The sequence below is a fragment of the Bombina bombina genome, chromosome 1 (assembly GCF_027579735.1).
Source record: "Bombina bombina isolate aBomBom1 chromosome 1, aBomBom1.pri, whole genome shotgun sequence".
In the NCBI taxonomy this organism is placed as follows: domain Eukaryota; kingdom Metazoa; phylum Chordata; class Amphibia; order Anura; family Bombinatoridae; genus Bombina; species Bombina bombina.
This window is the reverse complement of record NC_069499.1, coordinates 1,041,379,741-1,041,405,705: the sequence shown is the minus strand read 5'-3', so window position 1 is coordinate 1,041,405,705 and position 25,965 is coordinate 1,041,379,741. Positions and strand designations below refer to the sequence as shown.

The window sequence follows — 25,965 nt, the reverse complement described above, 5'->3', positions numbered from 1 at the left end:
CTAGCTAAGCGTACAACTATCCCCATCGAGGACAGTTGTGCTTTCTTAGATCCTATGGATAAAAAATTGGAGGGTCTCCTTAAGAAAAATTTTATCCATCAAGGTTTTATTCTCCAGCCTCTTGCATGCATTGCCCCAGTTACTGCTGCAGCGGCTTTTTGGTTCGAGTCTCTTGAGGAGGCTCTACAGGTGGAGACCTTGTTAGATGATAATTAGACAGGATTAAAGCTCTCAAGTTAGCTAATTCCTTTATTTCTGACGCCGTTTTTCATCTAACCAAACTAACGGCTAAGAATTCAGGTTTTGCCATTCTGGCACGCAAGGCGCTATGGCTTAAGTCGTGGTCAGCAGACGTTACTTCAAAGTCTAAGCTTCTTAACATCCCCTTCAAAGGACAGACCCTTTTCGGGCCGGGCCTAAAGGAGATCATTTCTGATATTACTGGAGGAAAAGGTCACGCCCTTCCTGAGGATAGGTCCAATTAATTAAGGACCAAACAGAATAATTTTCGTTCATTTCGAAACTTCAAAAGTGGCGCAGCTTCAGCTTCCTCTAATGCAAAACAAGAGGGAAATTTCACCCAGTCCAAACCAGTCTGGAGACCGAACCTGTTTATAGTTCCCAAAAAAGAGGGAACTTTCAGACCTATCTTGGATCTCAAGATCCTAAACAAATTTCTCAGGGTCCCATCCTTCAAGATGGAGACAATCCGAACCATCCTCCCTATGATCCAGGAGGGTCAATATATGACTACCGTGGACTTAAAGGATGCTTATCTCCACATTCCGATTCACAGAGATCATCATCAGTTCCTCAGGTTCGCCTTCCTAGACAGGCATTACTAGTTTGTGGCTCTTCCCTTCGGGTTAGCCACAGCACCAAGAATCTTTAAGAAGGTTCTAGGGTCCCTTCTAAGGCCGCGGGGCATAGCGGTAGCCCCTTACCTAGACGACATTCTGATTCAGGCGTCTACTTTTCAAATCGCCAAGTCCCATACGGACATTGTTCTCTCCTTTCTGAGGTCTCACGGGTGGAAAGTGAACATAGAAAAGAGTTCTCTCTCTCCTCTCACAAGAGTTTCCTTCCTAGGAAAATAACTATTAATAACTATTTAATAGCTACCTAGTTAAAATAATTACAAAATTACCTGTAAAATAAATCCTAACCTAAGTTACAAATACACCTAACACTACACTATCCTTAAATTAATTTAAAAAATTAATTACAATTATCAAAAATAAAATACTATTAAATAAACTAAACTATATTACAAAAAAAAACCCACTAAATTACAAAAAATAAAAAAATATTACAAGAAGATTAATCTAATTACACCTAATCTAAGCCCAAAATAATAAAATCCCCTATCCTAAACTAAATTACAAATAGCCCTTAAAAGGGCCTTTTGCGGGGCATTGCCCCAAAGTAATCAGCTCTTTTACCTGTAAAAAAAAGAAATACAATACCCCACCAACATTACAACCCACTACCCACACACCCCTACTCTAAAACCCACCCGAGCCCCCCTTAAAAAAACCTAACACTACCCCATTGAAGATCACCCTACCTTGAGCCGTCTTCACCCAGCCGGGCACAGTGGTCATCCGATGGGGCAAGAGAGGACATCCGGACTGGCAGAAGTCTTCATCCTATCCGGGCAGAAGAGGAGATCCGGACCGGCAGACATCTTCATCCAAGCGGCATCTTCTATCTTCATCCATCCGACGAGAAACGGCTCCATCTTGAAGACCTCCTGTGCGGAACATCCTTCTAGGCCGACGACTACCCGATGAATGGCTGGTCCTTTAAATTACGTCATCCAAGATGGCGTCCCTCGAAATCCGATTGGCTGATAGGATTCTATTAGCCAATCTGAATTAAGGTAGGAAAAATCTGATTGGTTGATGCTATCAGCCAATCGGATTGAAGTTCCATCCGATTGGCTGATTGGATCAGCCAATAGAATTGACCTCGCATAGGTGTAATTAGATTAAACTTCTTGTAATATTTTTTTATTTTTTGTAATTTAGTGTTTTTTTTGTAATATAGTTTACTTTATTTAATTGTATTTTATTTTAGATAATTGTAGCTAATTTATTTAATTAAGTTTATTGATAGTGTAGTGTTAGGTGTATTTGTAACTTAGGTTAGGATTTATTTTACAGGTAATTTTGTAATTATTTTATCTAGGTAGCTATTAAATAGTTATTAGCTATTTAATAGCTATTGTACCTAGTTAAAATAAATACAAAGTTACCTGTAAAATAAATATAAATCCTAAAATAGCTACAATGTAATTATTAATTATATTGTAGCTATCTTAGGGTTTATTTTATAGGTAAGTATTTAGTTTTAAATAGGAATAATTTAGTTAATAATATCAATATTATTTAGATTTATTTAAATAATAATTAAGTTAGGGGGGGTGTTAGTGTTAGACTTAGGTTTAGGGGGTAATACATTTAATGTAGGTGGCGGCAGTGTAGGGGGGTCAGATTAGGGGTTAATATATTTAATGTAAGTGGCGGCGGTGTAGGGAGTCAGATTAGAGGTTAATATATTTAATGTAGGTGGCGGCGGTGTAGGGGGGTCAGATTAGAGGTTAATATATTTAATGTAGGTGGCGGCGGGGTCTGGGAGCGGCGGTTTAGGGGTTAAACACTTTATTTAGGTGCGGCGGGGTCCGGGAGCGGCGGTTTAGGGGTTAATACATATAATGTAGGTGGCGGTGGGCTCCGGGAGCAGCGGTTTAGGGGTTAATACACTTTATTAGGTATTGCGGTGGGGGATTGAGGTTGACAGGTAGATAGACATTGCGCATGCGTTAGGTTTTTTTTTGCAGGCATTTTAGGGAGTTACGGTGCTCCCATACTCAGCGCAAGGCCTGCTACGGCTGCATTTTATGGCGAGGTGAAAATGGAGTTTTCTCCATTTTCGCCACGTAAGGCCTTGCGCTGGATATTGGATACCAAATTGCGCGGCTGTTGTATGTTAGTCTATGGGGAAAAAAACTACGTCCGACGGGTGAAATATACATGCCGCATTTATATGCGGCACTGTATATAGGATACCAAACCCACGCAAAAAACGGTGTCGCCGGCTTTTGCGGGCGACGCTGCATATCGGATGGGGCCCCTGGTGTGCTGTTTTTTTGTTTGAGATACTTCATTTTGTGTACGTTTTATTCTATGAGCAAATGCATTCCTTTCTTGATCTTGAAGTCTCTGATTTTCTGTCTTATTTGCTCTCTCTTTTTTTTCTGTTCTGCATTTGCTTTCCGTAAATGGGCCCTTTCTTTATCAGTTAAATTATTTTTTCTTTTTTTAAGTCTCTCATTTCGTCTCTTTTTTGCATCAGATTGTTCTTCTAAAGAAAACCTTAGTTTAGGGGGCAAGTATTTTAAATATAAGCTACAAATGTAGCAACACCCTATTTGGACAGACTGGTGTCCTAAATCTATCCAAAATATGTAGCAACACCCCATATCGGACAGATTTATATATACAGGTGGCCCTCTGTTTACGCCGGTTCAATTTGTGCCGTTTCAGAATAACAACCTACTTTTCAGTCATGGGACTGCTATTGAAATGCATTAAAAGTCAGTGCACTAATTAAAATAGCCAGTAGGTGGAGCTGTCCACTTGTGTTTCACCAAAGTTAAAGGGACATGAAAGCCAATTTTTTTTCTTTCGTGATTTAGAAAGAGCATGTCATTTTAAACAACTTTCTAATTTACTTCTATTATCTAATTTGCTTCATTCTCTTGATATCACTTGCTGAAAAGCATATCTAAATATGCTCAGTAGCTGCTGATTGGTTGCTGCACCTAGAGGACTTGTGTGATTGGCTCACACATGTGCATTGCTATTTCTTCAACAAAGGATATCTAAAGAATTGAACAAATTAGATAATAGAAGTAAATTGGAAAGTTGTTTAAAATTGCATGCCCTATCTGAATCATGAAAGTTTAATTTTGACTAGACTGTCCCTTTAAGCTAGTTTAACAGCTTGAAATTGATCTGTGTACACAGATCAGACAAGACCTATCGAGAAAGATCTTGCAGCCAATTCCCTATTATCTTCCTTAGCTGCTTGAGATGAGGGTGCCTAACTGCCTATTAATCACTGCAGATTGAAATGCATAGAATAGGTGCAGAACCAATATTATCTAACATGCTAACAATGCAGAGAACTGATTGCAGGAAAATGCAAGTAAAAAAAAGTTTTTGTTCATTAAACTTAGTTTGATGATGATGCAATCTGTTGCGTAATTATTTTATTAGGTGATGTTTAGCAAATGTTTTTGTTCATTAAACTTAGTTTGATGATGATACAATCTATATTATTAGGCTTATAATGCTGTTTAGCATTTAAAGTCTTCATTTCAAACCTTTAAAAATAATGTATTAGGTGTTACTTATGACAATTTTGAGAGGGGCCTGGAACCTAACTCCCTCACTTCCCATTGACTTACATTATAAACTAGGGTTCAATTTACAACGGTTTCGATTTACAACCATTCCTCCTGGAACCTAACCCCGGAGTAAATATATATATAACAGGTGTAGCAACACCCTTATTTGAATGTACTGCTGTCCAAAATATATAATAAAGCTACAGTTGTAATAATTGGCTTGGAAGTGCATATGGGATTTGTATAAAAAAACAAATTTCAAATATATAGATATATTCTTATTTAGAATTAATGATTGAGTAACCAAGCCATCAATGCAAACACTTTTATGTCTTGATAAAAGAAAAACATGCAAAAGTGTTTTTAATCATCAATCCAAATCCAGTATCCGGAAAGGGGTAAGGGGTAAAGCTAGCTATCTTACTGTAAAAGGACAGTACTATACAGAAGCGGACTAGGCAGTATAAATTTGTGTTTACCTGTCTAGTGTATTGCATCCAGATTCTCAAAACAGCTGCATCCATCTCAGATTGAGATATCATCAGGGGGTCAAAATAACTGTAATAATTATATACAAGTATCTCAAAATAGAGGGCCAGTGGCAAGGTGTAAGGGACATTTTTTCTTGGTAGTAGTTCACATTATGTGGAATACTGCATGGTCAACTTTTGTACATTTTTTACTAGAATAATGTGCCAACTTAGATTCTATTATTATATTACAAAATAGTTTTATGTGATATTTTAATTCAAGAAATATGTAATATGTGCACATGAATGGACTGACATAACAAATAGAGATAGACAGAAACATCAATGATGATGTGACATAGATGCTATTAAAAGAAAGGAGTTTCTATAAATGGAAATTAAACCAAATACACTGAAGCAAGCAGCTAATTGATAAGAGGTAATTTCATTCAAAGCAGCTACAGGAAACCCATTTCAAATAGGATAGTCTCTCGCTATCCCATCCCCCACCGGTAGGCTGATTTCTGCTGCTTACATAGCTCTTCTATAGCCAATACAGCAGTATTGAAATTTTAACTTTATGTAGGGGTTGTATCAGGGAAAATCAGCTTTTAAATGACAGGATAAAGGTAATGAGATATTTGTAAATTATTTAATATACTTCAACAGGTAAAATGGATAACTGGGAACTGGGTAAAAAATAAATAAATTACAAGGACCCTTTAAAGAGGTGTATTTCTTCCCTATGCTTTTCAAAAGGGATCTAGTAATAATAAAGCACTCTCTTTACTTTGACTATGTATTATTTTTGTTAAAGAAAAAAATGCTCTAAGTTATACTCCTGTAACACCACTAGCTATAGATAAGAATGTATTGCATTTAACAATGCAGAGGTTCAAGAAAGGATTTTGTTTTAAAATAAAATCTTTTAACAAAGTAAAGCATTTCAACTCTAGGATATCACTTTAATTGGCTGTCAAGTGCACTGAGAACCAACATTTAATATTATTTATTTAAAAAGTGCATGCTTTTAACATTACATTTTTGGCATGAAGAATAAGTGACCTGTAGCTTAGAAACTTACATAAAAATACACAAAAACAGAAGAGGTGGATCATTTAGCTGCCCCTCGTCAATACATGGTATGGGGGGGATTGAGCTTTGGCAAACAAGCTTTACTATTTGTTTTTAAAGTAAAGTCTGCTTGATAAAAACAATGTAAACTTATTATTACTATTTTATATTTCATATTTAATATAATAATAATACAAACACATTAAAGGTACAGTAATACACCTTGTAATTACAAGACATTTCTGTTGTGTTTCTATAGAATAACACATCAGCCAAGTCTTAACTTTTTTAAAATTAAGTAACCTCTTTTTTAATGCAATTATTTTTCAATAGCCAAACTCCACCAATCATTTGCCTTATATTGAGGAACCAATCTTAGTCTACAGACAAAAAGGCTAGTCTCTTTCATAAATATAGTATAAAGTACATTGTGTTGCAGTTGTTATCTTATAAAGCCAATTAGGGACAGACATTTAGCAAGGTTAGCCTTGAGATGTCAGCAGGTGTATATCAAGTTCTGAGAATTATAAATTGCACATTTTCCCTAGATAAATTACATACAAAATGGGCAAAATAAATAATGAAAATATGTTGCAAAGTTGTTTCATTATTTATAACTAAATATTTTGCATTCCTGTGTTCTTCACAAGGAAAAAAAAACATGTAATATATATACCTATATATTTATAGGAATAGATATAAAGGTATATATAGAAATATATAAATGAAAGAAAAGCAACTGTCAGGAACGAACAGCTTGTTCTATGGCCCGATTATCATCTGGTAGTAGCTTCTTTTGGCCAGAGGAAAACTTTCCTTTAGTAAATCAGTCTGATCCCACCTAACAAGGTCAGTCCAGCCCCGAAATACAAGGCATTTGTTTTCTGTATGTATTTGCACTATGACCCTGGGGAAAGTCTCCCAAGGGTGATGGAGAAACCAAAAGTGGACTCCTTGCCTAATGTGCCTTGAGTGATATGGCTGCACTCCACTGATGAGGCCCAAAGGAGGCCGAAACAATTATCTGGGGTTGTTATTTCCCTTATTCAGAGGATAATTGACTGGTATTTCGAGCCTGGACTTACCTTTTTGGCAGGTTCAGACCGATATACTGCAGGAATATTTTTCTCTGTGAAAAGCACAATAGGGATAAAAGCTAATCCCCGTTTGCAACTGGGCCATAGAACAAGTCACTGAGCTGTTGTTCGTTACTGTCAGATTGCTCCTCTTTCTGTATGTATATAAAGAAATATGTATTTAAAAACATAATGTATGCTTATCTGATAAATTAATTTATTTCCTGGTGATTAGAGTCCATGATCCCTTACTCCTGGAAATTACTCTTCCCTGACACTAGGAGGAGACAAAAATTCCCAAACCCCAAGAAATCTCTAAAACCCACACTACCTTACTGGCACCTCTCACCACCATGAAATAAATGGATTTACCAGGTAAGCATAAATTATGTTTTCTTTCATACAAGTGGTGAAAGACCATGATCCATTACTCCTGGGAACTAATAACCAAGCAGTGGAGTCCACGAGTAACGAGACATAAAGGGTGGAATTTAAGAAACATCCTTTTTCACTGAAAAAACAAATTCACAAACCCCGAAAAGAACCCAAAAAGGACAAAACCATACAATGAAAAAATAACCAACAGGCTGAGAATCATCATGATACAGCTGCCTGAAGGACTTCTTACTAAAGGCCACCTCAGAAGCAAAAAACATCAAAATGGTAGAATTTAGTAAAAGTATACAAAGGCCTTGAAAAGTTGTACAACTGAAGCCTCATTCCTAAAAGGCCAATAAATGGCAACTGAAAAAGTAGAATAAGCAGTAATCCGCTAAGGTGGAGGCTACCCCTGCCTCCAAAAAAAGCCTTATGGAAAAGAAGTCTCAACCAAGAAGACAACAAAATAGCAGAAGCTTCCTGCCCTTTCCTGGAAGTTTGTCTTAAGACTATAGGAACGTATACATAATACTTCAAGTGAAGAATTTAGGGATTAGGACACAAAGTAAGAACAACAAGTTCCCTACTGATACAGTCAGAAGATATACCCCTAGGCAAGAAAATAAAATGTAATCCTAAAATTTGTCTTATTCTTAATGAAATAAGATAACAAAGATCAAATGAAAGAGCAGATAACCCAGAAACTCTTTAAGAAGAAGAAATAGGCAAAAGAAACAAAACCTTATGCATAGGCTCAAGAGTAGCCTGCAAAACCGTCAGAAGCAAGATAAGGAGAAAATTTGTTTAACAGGCTTAGCTTTAGCCACAGCCTGAAAAAAACTATAAATATCTGAAAAATTTGCAGTCTTTCAAAGGAAAAAAAAGATCCATGATTCAAAAGAACTGGTGGATAAACCCATATCCAAGCCATCCTGCAAAAAACTGCAAAATCCAAGGAATTTTAAAAGAATACCAGGAAAAAAAAACATGAATCTTACACCAGGAAATGTAAATCCTCCAAACCTTATAATAAAACTTTCTGGACACAGGCTCACAAACCTGTATCAGAGTCTCAATAACAGAATCAGAGAACCCTCTCTGCTTAAAAAAAAATATTCGTTCAATCTCCATGCCATCAAACTTAAACATTGAGACGTGTATGAAAAAAATAGACCTTAAGACCAAAAGTCTGGATGCAAAGGAAAAGACCAAAAAGGGCAACTGGACCTCTGAACTAGCTCAGCATACCAAACTCTGTGAGACCAAGCCTTTAATCTGATTCGGGCAGTCACCCTGGGAATAAGAACAGGTGGAAAAAACATAAGCTACTCAAAATGACCACAGAACTACCAGAGAGTCTACAAACACTACTTGAGCATCCATAGACCTCACACAGTACCTGGAAAGTGAGAGACTGAACCGAGAGACCATCAGATCTAACTCTGGTAGACCCTGAAGAACCATTGTCTGATAAAAATATCCAGATGAAGATACCACTCTCCTGGATACAAGGACAAACTGTTTCCCAGTTGTTCACTCCAAGAATATGAACAGCAAAAATCAACAACAATTGACTTCTGTCCAGGAAATAAGTAACTTTACTTTCCTCATGAATAGGGAACTTAGATTCCCCTTGATAATTGACAGATGCTACTGCTGAAACATAGTATATCTGAAGAGGGAGATAAGACTCCCAACAGAGGCCAACTCTGAAAACATAAATAGGAAATTCACCCCGGAGAAAACAAAAAATGGCTTGCACTCTGATACAACCAGTCGGCCCCCATCCTGAAAAACTTGCATCTGTAGAAAATACAGATCAAGAAGGATTAAGAAAAGAAGGCCCTAGCATAATAAACTGATGATTCAGCCATGAAGACTGAGACTGGCTTGTTCTGAAATATAGAAGATTCTTTGAGATAGAGTAAAATCCCTAATCACTGCTGAAGCATATAAAGTAAATGAGTGCTCATGTGGAAGCGAACAAACAGAATAACAAACAGAATAGCATCCGAAGCCACATTTAAGAGACCAAACGCCTCCAAGCAAAGAGCAATTCAGGGAAAGGAAAAAGACTGAAGGTTTAGGCAAGCGGACACTAGCTTCATTCTCCATAGATTTAACAAAGATCATAGAACTGAATCCATCTGAATCCTCAGGAAAAAAACCTTAGTCTCAGGATCCAGCAAACTCTTTGAAAAAAACAGAATTTATGCTTACCTGCTAAATTACTTTCTCTTGCGGTGTATCCAGTCCACGGATTCATCCTTTACTTGTGGGATATTCTCATTCCCTACAGGAAGTGGCAAAGAGAGCACACAGCAGAGCTGTCCATATAGCTCCCCCTCTAGCTCCACCCCCCAGTCATTCGACCAAAGGTTAGGAAGAAAAAGGAGAAATCATAGGGTGCAGTGGTGACTGTAGTTTAAACAAAAAATTTTTTACCTGATCCTTAAATGCCAGGGCGGGCCGTGGACTGGATACACCGCAAGAGAAAGTAATTTATCAGGTAAGCATAAATTCTGTTTTCTCTTGCAAGGTGTATCCAGTCCACGGATTCATCCTTTACTTGTGGGATACCAATACCAAAGCTTTAGTACACGGATGAAGGGAGGGAACAAGACAGGTACCTTAAACGAAAGGCACCACTGCTTGCAAAACCTTTCTCCCAAAAATAGCCTCCGAAGAAGCAAAAGTATTGAATTTGTAAAATTTGGTAAAAGTATGCAGTGAAGACCAAGTCGCTGCCTTACAAATCTGTTCAACAGAAGCCTCATTTTTGAAAGCCCATGTGGAAGCCACTGCTCTGGTAGAATGAGCAGTAATTCTTTCAGGAAACTGCTGGCCAGCAGTCTCATAGGCCAAACGGAGGATGCTTTTCAGCCAAAAGGAAAGAGAGGTAGCAGTCGCATTCTGGCCTCTCCTCTTACCAGAATAGATAACAAACAAGGAAGATGTTTGTCTGAAATCCTTAGTTGCTTGTAAATAGAAATTTAAAGCACGAACTACATCAAGATTGTGTAAAAGACGTTCCTTCTTCGAAGATGGATTAGGACACAGAGAAGGAACAACTATTTCCTGGTTAATATTCTTGTTAGAAACAACTTTAGGAAGAAACCCAGGCTTGGTACGCAAAACTACCTTATATGCGTGGAACACCAGGGTAAGGTGAATCACACTGTAAGGCAGATAATTCTGAAACTCTTCAAGCAGAAGAGATAGCTACCAAAAACAAAACTTTCCAAGATAACAACTTAATGTCTATGGAATGTAAAGGTTCAAACGGAACCCCTTGAAGAACTGAAAGAACTAGATTCAAACTCCATGGCGGAGCCACGGGTTTATAGACAGGCTTTATTCTGACTAAAGCCTGAGCAAACGCTTGAACGTCTGGTACTTCTGCCAGACGCTTGTGTAACATGATAGACAAAGCAGATATTTGTCCTTTTAAGGAACTAGCTGACAATCTTTTCTCCAATCCTTCTTGGAGAAAAGACAATATCCTGGGAATCCTAATCTTACTCCATGAGTAACCCTTGGATTCACACCAACAAAGATATTTCCGCCATATCTTATGGTAGATTTTCCTGGTGTCAGGCTTTCTAGCCTGAATCAGAGTATCTATAACTGACTCTGAGAACCCACGCTTTGATAGAATTAAGCGTTCAATCTCCAAGCAGTCAGACGTAGAGAAACTAAATTTGGATGCTTGAACGGACCCTGTATTAGAAGATCCTGCCTCATTGGCAGTGTCCATGGTGGGACAGATGACATGTCCACTAGGTCTGCATACCAAGTCCTGCGCGGCCACGCAGGCGCTATCAGAATCACCGAAGCCTTCTCCTGCTTGATTCTGGCGACCAGACGCGGGAGGAGAGGAAACGGTGGAAAAACATAAGCCAGATTGAAGGACCAAGGCGCTGCTAGAGCATCTATCAATACCGCCTTGGGGTCCCTGGACCTGGACCCGTAGAGAGGAAGTTTGGCGTTCTGATGGGACGCCATCAGATCCAATTCTGGAGTGCCCCATAGCTGAGTCAGCTGAGCAAATACCTCCGGGTGGAGTTCCCACTCCCCCGGGTGAAAAGTCTGACGACTTAGAAAATCCGCCTCCCAGTTGTCTACTCCTGGGATGTGAATTGCTGAGAGATGGCAGGAGTGGTCCTCCGCCCACCTGATTATTTTGGATACTTCCGTCATCGCTAGGGAACTCTTTGTTCCCCCCTGATGACTGACGTAAGCTACAGTCGTGATGTTGTCCAACTGAAATCTGATGAATTTGGCCGCAGCTAGTTGAGGCCATGCCTGAAGAGCGTTGAATATCGCCCTCAGTTCCAGAATGTTTATCGGGAGAAGCGTTTCTTCCTGAGACCATAAGCCCTGAGCTTTCAGGGAGTTCCAGACCGCACCCCAGCCTAACAGACTGGCGTCGGTCATTACAATGACCCACTCTGGCCTGCGGAAACATATTCCCTGAGACAGGTGGTCCTGAGACAACCACCAGAGAAGAGAATCTCTGGTCTCCTGGTCCAACTAAATTTGAGGAGACAAATCTGCATAATCCCCATTCCACTTTTTGAGCATGCATAGTTGCAGTGGTCTGAGGTGTATCCGAGCAAAAGGGACTATGTCCGTTGCCGCTACCATTAATCCGATTGTCTCCATGCACTGAGCCACAGATGGCCGGGGAATGGAATGAAGAACTCGGCAAGTATTTAAGAGTTTTAATTTTCTGACTTCCGTCAGAAATATTTTCATTTCTACCGAGTCTATTAGAGTCCCTAGGAAGGGAACCCTTGTGAGAGGGGAAAGAGAGCTCTTTTTGATGTTCACCTTCCACCCGTGAGACCTCAGAAAGGCCAATACAATCTCTGTGTGAGACTTGGCTCTTTGGAAAGACGGCGCCTGAATTAAAATGTCGTCTAGGTAAGGCGCCACTGCTATGCCCCGCGGTCTTAGCACCGCCAGAAGGGACCCTAGCACTTTTGTGAAAATTCTGGGAGCAGTGGCTAAGCCGAAAGGAAGAGCCACAAACTGGTAATGCTTGTCCAGAAAGGCGAACCTGAGTGATGATCTTTGTGGATAGGAATGTGTAGGTAAGCATCCTTTAGATCCACGGTAGTCATATATTGACCTTCCTGGATCATTGGTAAGATTTTCCGAATGGTCTCAATTTTGAATGATGGGACTCTGAGGAATCTGTTTAGAAATTTTAGATCCAGGATGGGTCTGAAAGTTCCCTCTTTTTTGGGAACCCCAAACAGGTTTGAGTAAAAACCCAGCCCTTGTTCCACGATTGGAACTGGTTGGATCACTCCCATTGTATGTAGAGCTTCGACACAGCGTAAAAACGCCTCTTTCTTTGTCTGATCTGTAGCCAGACGAGAAATGTGGAACCTCCCCCTTGGAGGAGAACCCTTGAATTCTAGAAGATATCCCTGGGATAAAATATCTAACGCCCAAGGATTGTGTACATCTCTTGCCAAGGCCTGAGCGAAGAGAGAGAGTCTGCCCCCTACTAGATCTGGTCCCGGATCGGGGGCTACCCCTTCATGCTGTCTTGGTGGCAGCTGCAGGCTTTTTGGCCTGTTTCCCCTTATTCCAGCCCTGGTAAGGTTTCCAAGTTGCCTTGGGCTGTCAAGCGTTAGCCTCTTGCTTTGCAGCCGGAGAGGATGAAGCGGGGCCGTTCCTGAAATTACGAAAATTAGCTTTGCTCTTTGTCTTAAAGGACTTGTCCTGAGGGAGAGCATGGCCTTTTCCCCCGGTGATTTCTGAAATAATCTCTTTCAATTCAGGCCCGAAGAGGGTCTTTCCTTTGAAAGGGATGTTCAAAAGCTTGGATTTAGACGACACATCGGCTGACCAGGACTTTAGCCATAGCGCCCTGCGCGCCAAAATGGCGAAATATGAATTTTTTGCCGCTAACTTAGCTATTTGGAAAGTGGCGTCAGTGATAAAAGAATTAGCTAGCTTTAGAGCCTTAATTCTATCCATAATGTCTGGAGCGAGTCTTCCAGCGCCTCAAACCAGAAAGCGGCTGCAGTAGTTACAGGAATAATGCAGGCAATAGGCTGGAGAAGAAAACCTTGTTGAACAAAAATTTTCTTAAGTAAACCCTCTAACTTCTTATCCATAGGGTCTTTGAAAGCACAACTGTCTTCAATTGGTATGGTTGTGCATTTAGCAAGTGAAGAAACAGCCCCCTCCACCTTAGGGACCGTCTGCCACGAGTCCCGCACAGGGTCAGATATGGGGAACATTTTCTTAAAAACAGGAGGGGGAACAAAGGGAACACTTGGTCTATCCCACTCCCTAGTAACAATATCCGCAATCCTCTTAGGGACCGGAAACGCATCCGTGTAAACAGGGACCTCTAGGTACTTGTCCATTTCACACAATTTCTCTGGGATCACCAAAGGTCGCAGTCATCCAGCGTAGCTAATACCTCCCTAAGCAAAACGCGAAGGTGTTCTAGTTTAAATTTAAAAGCCAATGTATCTGAATCTGTCTGAGGAGGAACCCTTCCTTAATCAGAGACTTCTCCCTCAGACATCAAATCCCTCGCTCCTACTTCAGAGCGTTGTGAGGGTATATCGGATACGGCTACCAAAGCGTCAGAATGCTCATAATCTGTTCTTAAAACGGAGCTATCACGCTTTGCAGGTAACACGGGCAGTTTAGATAAGAAGGCTGTAAGAGAATTATCCATGACTGCCGCTAAGTCTTGTAATGTAAAAGGGTTATATGCACAAGAGGTACTAGGCGTCGCTTGCGTGGGCGTAACTGGTTGTGACACTTGGGGAGAGGCAGACGGGCTACCCTCGTTACCTTCAGTCTGAGAATCATCTTGGGCCACATTCTTAAGTGCAACAATATGATCTTTAAAGTGTATAGACATATCAGTACAAGTGGGACACATTCTGAGAGGGGGTTCCACCATGGCTTCTAAACACATTGAACAAGGATTTTACTTAGTGTCAGACATGTTTAACAGACTAGTAGTATACACAAACAGGCTTGGAAATCACTTTAATCAAATAAAAAACACAATTTGAAAAAACGTTACTGTGCCTTTAAGAGATAAAAAGAGCACACAATTTTACAAAACAGTGAAAAATGCAGCAATCCTTTTGAAATGTTCACAGTATGTACCTAAAGCCTTAATAAGATTGCACCACAAGTTGCAGAACGATTAACCCCTTAATGCCCAAACCGGAGCAGCTTAAAGCCAACACCCGGTTGCCCTTAGGGATCAGATTTGGGGGAATATAGCTTCTTTAAAGCCATCAAACAGCAGCAGGACCCTCCATGTGAAGCAGCATGAACTTCTCTGCAATTCTAAGTGCGCATCTGAGGCGCAAGATTAGGCCCCTCCCACTCTACTCGGGAGTTGTGAGGCCTACTAAATCACTCCTAAGTGAATAAAAAACAGCCATTTGGGTAATAACCCCAGAAAGAACCCAAAAGGGCTTTCAAAGTGTCTTGCAAAACGATTTTTCCTTAGCTAAACAATCGATTGCCCTTAATAAGTGTCAACCAGTATATTAGCCCTATTATGTAAGCATTCAATTCCTTACTAAGTCTGTGAACATAGCTTACCCTCCCCTCATGGGGATATTGTCAGTCTCTTCTAGCATTATCTCAGTCTTGTCTAGAAATAAATGACTGAACATACCTTATTGCAGATCACCCTGCAAAGTGTTCCCCCCAACTGAAGTTTTCTGGTACTCCTCAGTCCTGTGTGGGAACAGCAGTGGATTTTAGTTACAACATGCTAAAATCATTTTCCTCTCAGCAGAAATCTTCATCACTTTTCTGCTAGAGAGTAAATAGTACAAACCGGTACCATTTAAAATAAACTTTTGATTGAAGATAATAAAACTACAATTCTAACACCACATTCACTTTACCCTCCCGAGAGAGACCCTAGTGCTTAGAGCCGGCAAAGAGAATGACTGGGGGGTGGAGCTAGAGGGGGATCTATATGGACAGCTCTGCTGTGTGCTCTCTTTGCCACTTCCTGTAGGGAATAAGAATATCCCACAAGTAAAGGATGAATCCGTGGACTGGATACACCTTGCAAGAGAAAAATGCTTTTTCAACCATGTTGTTGAAGAAACAACAGTAGTCTGCTGGTGATAGAATCTGCTAAATTCAACAAAAAACAGAATTTATGTTTACCTGATAAATTTCTTTCTCCAACGGTGTGTCCGGTCCACGGCTTCATCCTTACTTGTGAGAATATTCTCTTCCCCAACAGGAAATGGCAAAAAGAGCACAGCAAAAGCTGCCCATATAGCCCCCCCTCTGGCTCCGCCCCCCAGTCATTCGACCGACGGTTAGGAGAAAAAGGAAAAACTATAGGGTGCCGTGGTGACTGTAGTGTATAAAGAAAGAAATTCATCAAACCTGATTAAAAACCAGGGCGGGCCGTGGACCGGACACACCATTGGAGAAAGAAATTTATCAGGTAAACATAAATTCTGTTTTCTCCAACATTGGTGTGTCCGGTCCACGGCTTCATCCTTACTTGTGGGAACCAATACCAAAGCTTTAGGACACGGATGAAGGGAGGGAGCAAACCAGGTTACCTAAACGGAAGGCACCACGGCTTGCAAAACCTTTCTCCCAAAAATAGCCTCCGAAGAAGCATAAGTATCGAATTTGTAAAATTTGGCAAAAGTATGCAGAGAAGACCAAGTCGCTGCCTTACAGATCTGATCAACAGAAGCCTCGTTCTTGAAAGCCCAAGTGGAAGACACAGCTCTAGTAGAATGTGCTGTAATTCGTTCAGGAGGCTGCCGTCCGGCAGTCTCATAAGCCAATCGGATGATGCTTTTCAGCCAAAAAGAAAGAGAGGTAGCACTAGATTTCTGCCCTCTCCTCTTACCAGAATACACAACAAACAAAGATGAAGTCTGTCTGAAATCCTTTGTTGCTTCTAAATCGAACTTTAACGCACGGACCACATCTAGATTGTGTAATAAGCGTTCCTTCTTTGAAACTGGATTCTGACACAGAGAAGGAACAACAATTTCCTGGTTGATATTCCTGTTGGAAACGACCTTTGGAAGAAAACCAGGCTTGGTACGTAAAACTACCTTATCTGTATGGAATACCAGATAGGGAGAAGTACATTGCAAAGCAGATAATTCAGAAACTCTTCTAGCAGAAGAAATAGCAACCAAAAACAGAACTTTCCAAGATAGTAACTTAATATCTATGGAATGCATGGGTTCAAACGGAACCCCCTGAAGAACTGAAAGAACTAAATTTAGACTCCAAGGAGGAGTCATGGGTCTGTAAACAGGCTTGATTCTAACTAACGCCTGTACAAACGCCTGTACATCTGGCACTGCTGCCAGACGTTTGTGTAGCAAAACAGACAGAGCAGATATCTGTCCTTTTAAGGAACTAGCTGACAAACCTTTATCCAGACCTTCTTGGAGAAAGGAAAGTATCCTAGGGATTTTAATTCTACTCCAAGGGAACCCCTTGGATTCGCACCAACAGATGTATTTTTGCCATATCTTATGGTAAATCTTCCTAGTTACAGGTTTTCTGGCTTGAACCAGAGTATCTATGACTGAATCTGAAAACCCACGCTTAGATAGAATCAAGCGTTCAATTTCCAAGCAGTCAGTTGGAGAGAGACTAGATTTGGATGTTCGAACTGACCTTGTACCAGAAGATCCTGTCTCAAACGTAACTTCCATGGTGGAGCCGATGACATATTCACCAGGTCTGCATACCAAGTCCTGCGTGGCCACGCAGGGGCTATTAGGATCACCGAGGCCTGCTCCTGTTTGATCCTGGCTACAAGCCTGGGAAGGAGAGGAAACGGTGGGAACACATAAGCTAGGTTGAACGACCAAGGCGCCACTAATGCGTCCACCAGTGTCGCCTTGGGGTCCCTGGATCTGGATCCGTATCGAGGAACCTTGGCGTTCTGGTGAGATGCCATCAGGTCCATATCTGGAATGCCCCATAGTTGGGTTAACTGGGCAAAAACCTCCGGGTGGAGTTCCCACTCCCCCGGATGAAAAGTCTGGCGACTCACATAATCCGCCTCCCAGTTGTCCACACCTGGGATGTGAATTGCAGATAGGTGGCAGGAGTGATCCTCCGCCCATTTTTATGATCTTGGATACCTCTCTCATCGCTAAGGAACTCTTTGTTCCCCCCTGATGATTGATGTACGCTACAGTCGTCATGTTGTCCGACTGAAACCTTATGAATTTGGCCTTTGCTAGGAGAGGCCACGCCAGGAGCGCATTGAATATCGCTCTCAGTTCTAAAATGTTTATCAGGAGAAGAGACTCTTCTCGAGACCATAGACCTTGAGCTTTCAGAAATTCCCAGACCGCACCCCAGCCTAAGAGACTGGCGTCGGTCGTGACAATGACCCATTCTGGTCTGCGGAAACTCATTCCCTGAGACAGGTGATCGTGAGACAACCACCAGCGGAGAGAATCCCTGGTTACCTGGTCTACTTGAATCTGGGGAGACAAGTCTGCATAGTCCCCATTCCACTGATTGAGCATGCACAGTTGTAATGGTCTTAGATGAATTCGAGCAAAAGGAACTATGTCCATTGCTGCAACCATCAATCCTACTACTTCCATGCACTGAGCTATGGAAGGCTGAGGAATAGAGTGAAGAACTTGACAAGCGTTTAGAAGCTTTAACTTTCTGACCTCTGTCAGGACGATCTTCATTTCTAAAGAATCTATGATTGTTCCCAAAAAGGGAACTCTTGTTGACGGGGACAGGGAACTCTTTTCTACGTTCACCTTCCACCCGTGAGACCTGAGAAAGGCTAGAACGATGTCTGTATGAGCCTTTGCTTTGGAAAGAGACGACGCTTGGATTAGAATGTCGTCTAGATAAGGTGCTACAGCAATCCCCCTCGGTCTTAGAACCGCTAGAAGGGACCCTAGCACCTTTGTGAAAATTCTGGGAGCAGTGGCTAAACCGAATGGAAGAGCCACGAACTGGTAATGTTTGTCCAAAAAGGCGAACCTCAGGAACTGATGATGATCTTTGTGGATAGGAATATGCAGGTACGCATCCTTTAAGTCCACGGTAGTCATATTGACCTTCCTGGATTGTTGGTAAGATTGTCCGAATGGTTTCCATTTTGAATGATGGAACTCTGAGGAATTTATTTAGGATTTTTAGATCCAGAATTGGCCTGAAAGTTCCCTCTTTTTTGGGAACTACAAACAGATTCGAGTAAAAACCCAGACCTTGTTCCACTGTTGGAACTGGGTTTATCACTCCCATTTTTAATAGGTCTCCTACGCAATGTAAGAATGCCTGTCTCTTTATCTGGTCTGAAGATAAGCGAGACATGTGGAACCTTCCCCTTGGAGGGAGTTCCTTGAACTCTAGAAGATACCCCTGAGAGACTATTTCTAGCGCCCAGGGATCCGGAACGTCTCTTGCCCAAGCCTGAGCGAAGAGAGAAAGTCTGCCCCACACGAGATCCGGTCCCGGATCGGGGGCTACCCCTTCATGCTGTCTTGGTAGCAGCAGCAGGCTTCTTGACCTGTTTACCCTTATTCCAGCCTTGCCATGGTTTCCATGCTGGTTTAGGCTGGGAAGAGTTGCCTTCTTGTCTGGAGGCCGCAGAGTTAGGATTCGGTCCGTTCTTGTGGTATATTCTCTTCCCCTACAGGAAATGGCAAAGAGAGCACCCAGCAAGAGCTGTCCATATAGCCCCCCCTCTGGCTCCGCCCCCCAGTCATTCGACCGACGGTTAGGAGAAAAAGGAGAAACCATAGGGTGCCGTGGTGACTGTAGTGTATAAAGAAAGAGATTTTTCAAACCTGATTAAAAACCAGGGCGGGCCGTGGACCGCACACACCATTGGAGAAAGAAATTTATCAGGTAAACATAAATTCTGTTTTCTCCAACATTGGTGTGTCCGGTCTACGGCTTCATCCTTACTTGTGGGAACCAATACCAAAGCTTTAGGACACGGATGAAGGGAGGGAGCAAACCAGGTTACCTAAACGGAAGGCACCACGGCTTGCAAAACCTTTCTCCCAAAAATAGCCTCCGAAGAAGCATAAGTATTGAATTTGTAAAATTTGGCAAAAGTATGCAGAGAAGACCAAGTCGCTGCCTTACAGATGTGATCAACAGAAGCCTCGTTCTTGAAAGCCCATGTGGAAGCCACAGCTCTAGTAGAATGAGCTGTAATTCGTTCAGGAGGCTGCCGTCCGGCAGTCTCATAAGCCAATCGGATGATGCTTTTCAGCCAAAAAGAAAGAGAGGTAGCAGTAGCTTTCTGTCCTCTCCTCTTACCAGAATACACAACAAACAAGGATGATGTCAGTCTGAAATCCTTTAACTTTAACGCACGGACCACATCTAGATTGTGTAATAAGCGTTCCTTCTTTGAAACTGGATTCGGACACAGAGAAGGAACAACAATTTCCTGGTTAATATTCCTGTTGGAAACGACCTTTGGAGGAAAACCAGGCTTGGTACGTAAAACTACCTTATCTGTATGGAATACCAGATAGGGAGAAGTACACTGCAAAGCAGATAATTCAGAAACTCTTCTAGCAGAAGAAATAGCAACCAAAAACAGAACTTTCCAAGATAGTAACTTAATAGCTATGGAATGCATGGGTTCAAACGGAACCCCCTGAAGAACTGAAAGAACTAAATTTAGACTCCAAGGAGGAGTCATGGGTCTGTAAACAGGCTTGATTCTAACTAACGCCTGTACAAACGCCTGTACATCTGGCACTGCTGCCAGCCGTTTGTGTAACAACACAGACAGAGCAGATATCTGTCCTTTTAAGGAACTAGCTGACAAACCTTTATCCAGACCTTCTTGGCGAAAGGAAAGTATCCTAGGGATTTTAATTCTACTCCAAGGGAATCCCTTGGATTCAAACCAACGGATATATTTTTGCCATATCTTATGGTAAATCTTCCTAGTTATAGGTTTTCTGGCTTGAACCAGAGTATCTATGACTGAATCTGAAAACCCACGCTTAGATAGAATCAAGCGTTCAATTTCCAAGCAGTCAGTTGGAGAGAGACTAGATTTGGATGTTCGAACGGACCTTGTACTAGAAGATCCTGCCTCAAAGGTAGCTTCCATGGTGGAGCCGATGACATATTCACCAGGTCTGCATACCAAGTCCTGCGTAGCCACGCAGGGGCTATTAGAATCACCGAGGCCTGCTCCTGTTTGATCCTGGCTACAAGCCTGGGAAGGAGAGGGAACGGTGGAAACACATAAGCTAGGTTGAACGACCAAGGCGCCACTAATGCATCCACCAGTGTCGCCTTGGGGTCCCTGGATCTGGATCCGTATCGAGGAACCTTGGCGTTCTGGCAAGACGCCATCAGGTCCATATCTGGAATGCACCATAGTTGAGTTAACTGGGCAAAAACCTCCGGGTGGAGTTCCCACTCCCCCGGATGAAAAGTCTGACGACTCAAATAATCCGCCTCCCAGTTGTCCACTCCTGGGATGTGAATTGCAGATTGCAGATAGGTGGCAGGAGTGATCCTCCGCCCATTTGATGATCTTGGATACTTCTCTCATCGCTAAGGAACTCTTTGTTCCCCCCTGATGATTGATGTACGCTACAGTCGTCATGTTGTCCGACTGGAACCTTATGAATTTGGCCTTTGCTAGGTGAGCCCACGCCAGGAGCGCATTAAATATCGCTCTCAGTTCTAAAATGTTTATCGGAAGAAGAGACTCTTCTCGAGACCATAGACCTTGAGCTTTCAGAGATTCCCAGATCGCACCCCAGCCTAAGAGACTGTCGTCGGTCGTGACAATGACCCACTCTGGTCTGCGGAAACTCATTCCCTGAGACAGGTGATCGTGAGACAACCACCAGCGGAGAGAATCCCTGGTTACCTGGTCTACTTGAATCTGGGGAGACAAGTCTGCATAGTCCCCATTCCACTGATTGAGCATGCACAGTTGTAATGGTCTTAGATGAATTCGAGCAAAAGGAACTATGTCCATTGCTGCAACCATCAATCCTACTACTTCCATGCACTGAGCTATGGAAGGCTGAAGAATAGAGTGAAGAACTTGACAAGCGTTTAGAAGCTTTAACTTTCTGACCTCTGTCAGGAAGATCTTCATTTCTAACTAATCTATTATTGTTCCCAAAAAGGGAACTCTTGTTGACGGGGACAGGGAACTCTTTTCTACGTTCACCTTCCACCCGTGAGATCTGAGAAAGGCTAGAACAATGTCTGTATGAGCCTTTGCTTTGGAAAGAGACGACGCTTGGATTAGAATGTCGTCTAGATAAGGTGCTACAGCAATGCCCCTCGGCCTTAGAACCGCTAGAAGGGACCGTAGCACCTTTGTGAAGATTCTGGGAGCAGTGGCTAAACCGAACGGAAGAGCCACGAACTGGTAATGTTTGTCCATAAAGGCGAACCTCAGGAACTGATGATGATCTTTGTGGATAGGAATATGCAGGTATGCATCCTTTAAGTCCACGGTAGTCATATATTGACCCTCCTGGATTGTTGGTAAAATTGTCCGAATGGTTTCCATTTTGAATGATGGAACTCTGAGGAATTTGTTTAAGATTTTTAGATCCAGAATTGGCCTGAAAGTTCCCTCTTTTTTGGGAACTACAAACAGATTCGAGTAAAAACCCAGACCTTGTTCCACTGCTGGAACTGGGTTTATCACTCCCATTTTTAATAGGTCTCCTACGCAATGTAAGAATGCCTGTCTCTTTATCTGGTCTTAAGATAAGCAAGACATGTGGAACCTTCCCCTTGGAGGAAGTTCCTTGAACTCTAGAAGATACCCCTGAGAGACTATTTCTAGTGCCCAGGGATCCGGAACATCTCTTGCCCAAGCCTGAGCGAAGAGAGAAAGTCTGCCCCCTACTAGATCCGGTCCCGGATCAGGGGCTATCCCTTCATGCTGTCTTGGTAGCAGCAGCAGGCTTCTTGGCCTGTTTACCCTTGTTCCAGCCTTGCAATGGTTTCCATGCTGGTTTAGGCTGGGAAGAGTTGCCTTCTTGTCTGGAGGCCGCAGAGTTAGGATTCGGTCCGTTCCTGAAATTGCGAAAGGAACGAAAATTAGATTTGTTCTTAGCCTTGAAAGGCCTATCCTGTGGAAGGGCATGTCCCTTTCCACCAGTAATGTCCGAAATAATCTCTTTCAATTCCGGCCCGAAAAGGGTCTTACCCTTGAAAGGAATATTAAGCAATTTATTCTTGGACGTCACATACGCCGACCAGGATTTTAGCCAAAGCGCTCTGTGCGCCACTATTGCAAAACCTGAATTTTTCGCCGCTAACTTAGCCAATTGGAAAGCGGCATCCAAAATAAAGGAATTAGCCAACTTTAGTGCGTGAATTCTGTCCATGACTTCATCATATGGAGTCTCCTTTTGGAGCGATTTTTCTAGTTCCTCGAACCAAAAATACGCTGCCGTGGTGACAGGAATAATGCACGAGATTGGTTGTAGAAGGAAACCTTGTTGAACAAATATCTTTTTTAGTAATCCTCCCAATTTTTTATCCATAGGATCTTTAAAAGCGCAACTGTCCTCAACAGGAATAGTTGTGCGCTTAGCTAACGTTGACACTGCCCCCTCAACCTTAGGAACCGTTTACCATGCGTCCCTTCTGGGGTCAACAATGGGGAACATTTTCTTGAATATAGGAGGTGAAACAAAAGGTATACCTGGCTTTTCCCACTCCTTAGTCACTATGTCCGCCACCCGCTTGGGTATCGGAAAGGCATCAGCGTGCACTGGGACCTCTAAGAATTTGTCCATCTTGCACAATTTTTCTGGAATTACCAAAGAATCACAGTCATCGAGAGTAGTTAGGACCTCCTTAAGCAAGGCACGGAGATGTTCTAACTTAAATTTAAATGTTACGACATCAGTGTCTGCCTGATGAGAAACTTTTCCTGAATCAGAAATTTCCCCCTCAGACAGACCCTCCCTCACTGCCAATACAGATTGATGTGAGGGTATAACTGATAAATTGTCCTCAGCGCCAACCTGCTCATCTTCTGAATTTAAAACTCAGCTATCACGCTTTCTAGGGTAGGATGGCAGTTTGGATAACAGATTTGCTATAGAATTATCCATTACTGCTGTTAATTGTTGCATAGTAACAAGCATTGGCGCGCTAGATGTACTAGGTATCGCCTGCGCGGGCAAAACTGGTGTTGACACAGAAGGAGAGGATGAAGAACTATCCCCACTACCTTCATTAGAAGAATCATCTTGGGCAATCTTATTCAATGTGACAGGACTGTCCATACTTTGTTTGGATGCTATGACACAATTTGCGCATACATTAACAGGGGGAACCACCTTGGCTTTCATACACACAGAACATAAGTCATCTGAAGGTATAGACATGTTAGACAGACTTTGGCAGGCTAATAATGCAATAAAAACGTTTTTAAAGAAAATCGTTACTGTCCCTTTAAATAATAAACTGGCACACTTTATTTCTGATATGTTGAAAAACAATGAAGGCAATGTCCGATTTTTACAAAATTTTTACCCCAGAGTCCTAATGCCTTGAAAGTATTGCACACCAAGTTTCAAGACTTTAACAATTTTAGTACACAACAATCACAGCCACAGCCTTGCTGCGGCTCTTTACCTTCCCTGAGAGTTATTCAGCACAGAAATAAACCTTCCTGAGTCCGTTTTTTGTAGCCACAGGACCCCTTACATGAAGCTGCATGCACTGCCATGGAAGTAAACTGCGCAATTGAGGCGCAAAACGGGGCCTCCTTCCTCTGCATACCAGAGTGAAGAGGCCTTTCTGACTGAAATAGTAGTCTAACTAAATGCCAGGCGAATAAAAACGTTCCCAAAAGTGCTTTTACATACTCAAAAACACTCTAAACATGAAGTAAATCAATCGATTTAGCCCACAATAGTGTCAACCAGTATAGAGCCCAATAATAAGCCTTAATCTGTATGGCTTACTTACCCCCTAAGGGAAACTGACAGTCTTCAAGCATTAACATGTCTTGTTAGAAATATGACTGATCATACCTGCAGCAGATAAGCCTGCAAACTGTTCCCCCCAACTGAAGTTCTCTGGTTTCAACAGTCCTGCGTGGGAACAGCAACAGATTTTAGTTACTACTGCTAAAATCATACTCCTCTTTAACAGAAATCTTCTTCATTTTCTGTTGTAGAGTAAATAGTACAAAACGGAACTATTTTAAAATAACAAACTCTTGATAGAAGAAATAAAAAACTACAACTAACACCACATACTCTTTACCATCCCTGTGGAGATGCTACTTGTTCAGAGCGGCAAAGAGAATGACTGGGGGGCGGAGCCAGAGGGGGGGCTATATGGACAGCTCTTGCTGGGTGCTCTCTTTGCCATTTCCTGTAGGGGAAGAGAATATCCCACAAGTAAGGATGAAGCCGTGGACCGGACACACCAATGTTGGAGAAAAGGGTTAATGGCGAGGTACTGCAGTATAAATTTGCAGATAAAGTAATTAAAGTACATATTATATTTTGTCTCTATCCCAACTTGTTTTATGTCCCATTAAAAAGACAATATACAAACTTTTCAAGGTCTATGAGAGATGTTGCTGGTATGAAAACAGAAAATAGCATTGTTATAAAACCCAATGAAACTTACTTGCTTTAAATAGTGGGTTTTCCGACAGCGAGTCTGTGTACATGTGCTTGAATGTAACACACTGAAACTGGAAATTTGTGGATTTAATCTTATATGACGAGTCTGGAACAACAAACAGAAAACATCACCAAGTTAGCCTTTTTATCATTTGTGCTAGTGCTAGTGTCTAAAAACCTATGTAAGCACAATTCCAGCAGATATTACTTGATAAGGAATTCTAAAACAATTTGTATTGGCTAGGACAGGGGTTCTAAAAACCTAACCTTAGGCCTCCCTAACAGGCCAGATTTTCAGGATTATCTTGGGTGAGAGGTTAATAACCATGTTTACTAATAATCTGATTACTTCACCTGTGCTCCAATTCAAATATCCCAAAAAGCTGGCCTGTTAGGGAGGCCCGAGGACAGGTTTGAAAACCTCTGGGCTAGAATAATGCATTCCAAACATTTTCAAACTCACCCAATACGACAAATTATTTTAAGACATCAGAATAATCTTATAATTACAAGTTCCTGAAGGCCTTTCCTCTACAGTAACTATAATAGTTTGGACAATTTCTTTAACCATGTACAGTAACATTTTCTATTCATAAAACTAGACAGGTGGGTGCAGAATGGATACAGATGCAATAATATAATATGTTTTACTACTGTATTTATAAATATTACTTCAGCGGGGTGGAGCGTAGCCGTGCAGGAACATGGCTGCATATTAAAACAGCTCTGTAGCATATCCTTTGCCACCAGCTCCACACTAGCGAATAAAGAGGCAAATCCACTCTTAAAAAGCCCATAACACATCTATGATTACTCTGTGATCTCGGAAGGGGTTATAACAAACGACCTACCCTAACGGAAATGGTGATATAGCGAGTCACGAGACACACCACACGCAGTAAACC

The 25,965-nt window shown here is 41.8% G+C and overlaps 1 protein-coding gene across 1 annotated transcript in view; it reads right to left on the bottom strand.

The window, feature by feature from the left end:
- LOC128662795 (ubiquinol-cytochrome-c reductase complex assembly factor 1-like) overlaps positions 1-25,965 on the bottom strand; it is a 224,165-nt gene that overhangs the window by 98,475 nt on the left and 99,725 nt on the right. The window contains exon 2 of the mRNA XM_053716756.1: positions 25,065-25,166. Within this exon, the coding sequence (XP_053572731.1) occupies positions 25,065-25,166 (102 nt within the window). The remainder of the gene's footprint in view (positions 1-25,064; positions 25,167-25,965) is intronic.